Below are 6,894 nucleotides of genomic sequence, written 5' to 3'. Positions count from 1 at the left end.
GGAAACAGCAGAGGGAGCACCCCACTATCCACATCGAAGGGACAGCAGTGAAGAAGGTGGAAAGTTTTAAGTTCCTCGGCGTACATATCACATACAAACTGACATGGTCCACCCACACAGACAGCGTTGTGAAGAAGGCGCAGCAGCTCCTCTTCAACCGCAGGAGGCTGAAGAAATGTTAACTTGTCACCAAAAACCCTACGTATGGCAACTGCACCGTCCTCAACCGCAGGGCTCTCCAGAGGGTAGTGAGGTCTGCACAACGCATCACCGGGGGCAAACTACCTGCCCTCCATGATGTATAAGACACATGAAAAGGGCAACCAGTACAGCACCACAGCACAGTTCTACCAGACCAGGCCGGCCTCAGGACAGCAGAACCAGCCCGGCACCATCACAATACAGCACAACCAGAACCGGCCCACCACAGCACAGTTCTACCAGACCAGGCCGGCCTCAGGACAGCACAACCAGAACCGGCCCACCACAGCACAGTTCTACCAGACCGGGTCGGCCTCAGGACAGCACAACCAGAACCGGCCCACCACAGCACAGTTCTACCAGACCAGGCCGGCCTCAGGACAGCACAACCAGAACCGGCCCACCACAGCACAGTTCTACCAGACCAGGTCGGCCTCAGGACAGCACAACCAGAACCGGCCCACCACAGCACAGTTCTACCAGACCGGGCCGGCCTCAGGACAGCACAACCAGAACCGGCCCACCACAGCACAGTTCTACCAGACCTGGTCGGCCTCAGGACAGCACAACCAGCCCGGCACCACCACAGCACAGTTCTACCAGACCGGGCCGGCCTCAGGACAGAACAACCAGAACCGGCCCACCACAGCACAGTTCTACCAGACCAGGTCGGCCTCAGGACAGAACAACCAGAACCGGCCCACCACAGCACAGTTCTACCAACATACCAATTAGGATCTGGCTAAAAATACTTGAATCTGTCATAGAGCCCAATGCCCTTTATGGTTGTGAGGTCTGGGGTCCGCTCACCAACCAAGATTTCACAAAATGGGGCAAACACCAAATTGAGACTCTGCATGCAGAATTCTGCAAAAATATCCTCCGTGTACAACGTAGAACACCAAATAATGCATGCAGAGCAGAATTAGGCCGATACCCACTAATTATCAAAATCCAGAAAAGAGCCGTTAAATTCTACAACCACCTAAAAGGAAGCGATTCCCAAACCTTCCATAACAAAGCCATCACCTACAGAGAGATGAACCTGGAGAAGAGTCCCCTAAGCAAGCTGGTCCTAGGGCTCTGTTCACAAACACAAACACACCCCACAGAGCCCCAGGACAACAGCACAATTAGACCCAACCAAATCATGAGAAAACAAAAAGATAATTACTTGACACATTGGAAAGAATTAACAAAAAAACAGAGCAAACTAGAATGCTATTTGGCCCTAAACAGAGAGTACACAGTGGCAGAATACCTGACCACTGTGACTGACCCAAACTTAAGGAAAGCTTTGACTATGTACAGACTCAGTGAGCATAACCTTGCTATTGAGAAAGGCCGCCGTAGGCAGACATGGCTCTCAAGAGAAGACAGGCTATGTGCACACTGCCCACAAAATTAGGTGGAAACTGGGCTGCACTTCCTAACCTCCTGCCCAATGTATGACCATATTAGAGACACATATTTCCCTCAGATTACACAGATCCACAAAGAATTCGAAAACAAATCCAATTTTGATAAACTCCCATATCTACTGGGTGAAATTCCACAGTGTGCCATCACAGCAGCAAGATTTGTGACCTGTTGCCACAAGAAAAGGTCAACCAGTGAAGAACAAACAGCATTGTAAATACAACCCATATTTATGCTTATTTATTTTAACTTGTGTGCTTTAACCATTCGTACATTGTTACAACACTGTATATATATAATATGACATTTGTAATGTCTTTATTGTTTTGAAACTTCTGTATGTGTAATGTTTACTGTTAATTTGTATTGTTTGTTTCACTTTTGTATATTATCTACCTCACTTGCTTTGGCAATGTTAACACATGTTTCCCATGCCAATAAAGCCCCTTGAATTGAATTGAATTGAATTGAATTGAGAGGGGACAGGTGAGGTGAGAGAAAAAGAGAGAGCGAGAGAGAGCGAGAGAGAGAGAGAGAGATAGAGGGGGGGGGTGTTAGTGTGTGTGAGGTGGGAGGTGGCTGTTGTGTGTGTGTGTGTGTGTGTGTGTGTGTGTGTGTGTGTGTGTGTGTGTGTGTGTACCTCTATGTCCAGGTAAGAGAGAGAGCGTAGGATAGGTGTCCCTCTGTCCTTGGCCACTACAGTCAGGTTATAGATCTGCTGTCTCTCATAGTCCAGCTGCTTCCCCACCCTCACTGCGCCGCTCACTGCATCCACCTAGATATACAATAACATAGAACACAGCACTAGATTAGACCCACCATCTCTGCTTCGCTCACTGCATACACCTAGATATACAATAACATAGAACACAATACTAGATTAGACCCACCATATCTGCACTACTCACTGCATCCACCTAGATAAACAATAACATAGAATACAGCACTAGATTAGACCCACCATTTCTGCGCCGCCCACTGCATCCACCTAGATATACAATAACATAGAATACAATACTAGATTAGACCCAACATCTCTGCTTCGCTCACTGCATCCACCTAGATATACAATAACATAGAATACAATACTAGATTAGACCCACCATCTCTGCTTCGCTCACTGCATCCACCTAGATATACAATAACATAGAATACAATACTAGATTAGACCCACCATATCTGCACCGCTCACTGCATCCACCTAGATATACAATAACATAGAATACAATACTAGATTAGACCCACCATCTCTGCTTCGCTCACTGCATCCACCTAGATATACAATAACATAGAACACAGTACTAAATTAGACCCATCATATCTGCACCGCTCACTGCATCCACCTAGATATACAATAACATAGAATACAATACTAGATTAGACCCACCATATCTGCACTACTCACTGCATCCACCTAGATATACAATAACATAGAATACAGTACTAGATTAGACCCACCATATCTGCGCCGCTCACTGCATCCACCTAGATATACAATAACATAGAATACAACACTAGATTAGACCCACCATATCTGCACTACTCACTGCATACACCTAGATATAGAATAACATAGAGATGTAATCACACACATGTTGTTGTATTTCCCTAGCTACAAGCTGCAGGGCTGCAACATAAACAAGTCAACAACACACAGCAATGTACAGACATAGATAAGTCTCCGACCTCGAAGATGCCGTTTCCGTCATTGGCCAGAGCGTAGGAGACCTGTCCCCCCAGTCCGAGGTCTGAATCCTGGGTCTGCAGCCAGGCGATGACTGCCCCTAGTGGCAGGTCCTCCAGGACGCGGGCGCTGTAGCTCTCAGGGACGAACAGCGGGGGGCAGTCATTAACATCCTCTAGTGTTATACTCAGAGTAGTCACCGTGAACCGCTGGGTCCCTTTCTCCGCCTTATCCCTGGCCTCCACCTTAAATCACATCAATCAATATGTCAGTCAATAAATCAATGAAGGAATGAATCATATTTATTTCATGAAACCATTTTTATATCAGCAGTTGCATGTATTGTTGTGCTCAGATTGGAAAAAGGCAACTCTATATGTATTTTAAGTATGTTCAATAAAATGCATTATTTAATTCACTCATACATTCACTAATTCATTCAATTATCCATCCATCCATCCATCCATCCAATTATTCATCTGTTTATCCATCCATCCATCCATCCATCCATCCATCCATCCATCCATCCATCCATCCATCCATCCAATTATCCATCTGTTTATCCATCCATCCATCTGTTTATCCATCCATCCATCCATCCATCCATCCATCCATCCATCCATCCATCCATCCATCCATCCATCCATCCATCCATTCATTCATTCATTCATCCATCCATCCATCCATCCATCCATCCATCCATCCATCCATCCATCCATCCATCCATCCATCCATCCATCCATCCATTCATTCATTCATTCATCCATCCATCCATCCATCCATCCATCCATCCATCCATCCATCCATCCATCCATCCATCCATCCATCCATTCATCCAGCAGTCGTTGTCACAGTGTGGTTAATGTGATCACCTTCAGGCTAAACGCGGGGATGGTCTCCCGGTCGAGCTGCCCCGCCACGACCACTGCCCCCGTGTTGCTGTTGATGCTGAACTGCGGCACGGCGGTGAGCAGCGAGTAGGAGACCTCTCCGTTGGAGCCGAGGTCTCTGTCTACAGCAACTACCTGCACCACCTCAGTACCCGACGCTGTGTTCTCAGGGACCACCACGCTGTAGCTAACAACAGCAATGACCATAAAAACATACATCATAATGACAAGAAGAAGAAGACATTATGGTTGTAAAGTGATTTTCATCACATCTAGAAATCACAAAGCAAAGAATGTTGTTTGTTTCTATATCTGGCTATTTCTGTACAATATTCACAAAAACCTGAAGGAGGCAACAAAGATGGCGGGTCTTAGGGGTTCTGGTCTAAACTAATGGAGACTATGGAGGATAGATAGTGATCTGGTCTAAACTAGTGACTATAGAGGAAATAGATAGTGATCTGGTCTAAACTAATGGAGACTATGGAGGACATAGATAGTGATCTGGTCTAAACTAGTGACTATAGAGGAAATAGATAGTGATCTGGTCTAAACTAGTGACTATAGAGGAAATAGATAGTGATCTGGTCTAAACTAATGGAGACTATGGAGGACATAGATAGTGATCTGGTCTAAACTAGTGACTATAGAGGAAATAGATAGTGATCTGGTCTAAACTAGTGACTATGGAGGAAATAGATAGTGATCTGGTCTAAACTAGTGACTATAGAGGAAATAGATAGTGATCTGGTCTAAACTAGTGACTATGGAGGAAATAGATAGTGATCTGGTCTAAACTAGTGACTATGGAGGAAATAGATAGTGATCTGGTCTAAACTAGTGACTATAGAGGAAATAGATAGTGATCTGGTCTAAACTAGTGACTATGGAGGAAATAGATAGTGATCTGGTCTAAACTAGTGACTATAGAGGAAATAGATAGTGATCTGGTCTAAACTAGTGACTATAGAGGAAATAGATAGTGATCTGGTCTAAACTAGTGACTATGGAGGACATAGATAGTGATCTGGTCTAAACTAGTGACTATAGAGGAAATAGATAGTGATCTGGTCTAAACTAGTGACTATGGAGGATAGATAGTGATCTGGTCTAAACTAGTGACTATGGAGGAAATAGATAGTGATCTGGTCTAAACTAGTGACTATAGAGGAAATAGATAGTGATCTGGTCTAAACTAGTGACTATGGAGGATAGATAGTGATCTGGTCTAAACTAGTGACTATAGAGGAAATAGATAGTGATCTGGTCTAAACTAGTGACTATGGAGGAAATAGATAGTGATCTGGTCTAAACTAGTGACTATAGAGGATAGATAGTGATCTGGTCTAAACTAGTGACTATGGAGGAAATAGATAGTGATCTGGTCTAAACTAATGGAGACTATGGAGGAAATAGATAGTGATCTGGTCTAAACTAATGGAGACTATGGAGGAAATAGATAGTGATCTGGTCTAAACTAGTGACTATAGAGGATAGATAGTGATCTGGTCTAAACTAGTGACTATAGAGGACATAGATAGTGATCTGGTCTAAACTAGTGACTATAGAGGAAATAGATAGTGATCTGGTCTAAACTAGTGACTATGGAGGACATAGATAGTGATCTGGTCTAAACTAGTGACTATAGAGGAAATATATAGTGATCTGGTCTAAACTAGTGACTATAGAGGAAATAGATAGTGATCTGGTCTAAACTAGTGACTATGAAGGAAATAGATAGTGATCTGGTCTAAACTAGTGACAATGGAGGAAATTGATAGTGATCTGGTCTAAACTAGTGACTATAGAGGATAGATAGTGATCTGGTCTAAACTAGTGACTATAGAGGAAATAGATAGTGATCTGGTCTAAACTAGTGACTATAGAGGAAATAGATAGTGATCTGGTCTAAAATAGTGAATATGGAGGAAATAGATAGTGATCTGGTCTAAACTAGTGACTATGGAGGACATAGATAGTGATCTGGTCTAAACTAGTGACTATGGAGGAAATAGATAGTGATCTGGTCTAAACTAGTGACTATGGAGAACATAGATAGTGATCTGGTCTAAACTAGTGACTATAGAGGAAATAGATAGTGATCTGGTCTAAACTAGTGACTATAGAGGATAGATAGTGATCTGGTCTAAACTAGTGACTATAGAGGAAATAGATAGTGATCTGGTCTAAACTAGTGACTATAGAGGAAATAGATAGTGATCTGGTCTAAACTAGTGACTATGGAGGAAATAGATAGTGATCTGGTCTAAACTAGTGACTATAGAGGAAATAGATAGTGATCTGGTCTAAACTAGTGACTATGGAGGAAATAGATAGTGATCTGGTCTAAACTAGTGACTACGGAGGAAATAGATAGTGATCTGGTCTAAACGAGTGACTATGGAGGAAATAGATAGTGATCTGGTCTAAACTAGTGACTATGGAGGATAGATAGTGATCTGGTCTAAACTAGTGACTATAGAGGAAATAGATAGTGATCTGGTCTAAACTAGTGACTACGGAGGAAATAGATAGTGATCTGGTCTAAACTAGTGACTATAGAGGATAGATAGTGATCTGGTCTAAACTAGTGACTATGGAGGATAGATAGTGATCTGGTCTAAACTAGTGACTATGGAGGAAATAGATAGTGATCTGGTCTAAACTAGTGACTATGGAGGATAGATAGTGATCTGGTCT

The 6,894-nt window shown here is 43.2% G+C and overlaps 1 protein-coding gene across 1 annotated transcript; it reads left to right on the top strand.

Moving 5' to 3' along the window:
* The first annotated feature begins 297 nt into the window (after positions 1-297).
* On the top strand, positions 298-936 carry LOC120039667 (salivary glue protein Sgs-3-like). Its single transcript, XM_038985078.1, has one exon. The coding sequence runs from the start codon at positions 298-300 to the stop codon at positions 934-936; it is 639 nt and encodes a 212-aa protein (XP_038841006.1).
* Positions 937-6,894: the final 5,958 nt, after the last annotated feature.

Source organism: Salvelinus namaycush, unplaced genomic scaffold (genome assembly GCF_016432855.1).
Source record: "Salvelinus namaycush isolate Seneca unplaced genomic scaffold, SaNama_1.0 Scaffold2904, whole genome shotgun sequence".
NCBI classification, from domain to species: Eukaryota; Metazoa; Chordata; class Actinopteri; order Salmoniformes; family Salmonidae; genus Salvelinus; species Salvelinus namaycush.
Note: the sequence above shows the minus strand (reverse complement) of the source record. Positions and strands in the feature narration are given on the sequence as shown.

Coding starts and splice junctions, on each gene's coding strand:
- LOC120039667 (XM_038985078.1), top strand. CDS start 298: ATGTATAAGACACATGAAAAGGGCAACCAGTACAGCACCACAGCACAG.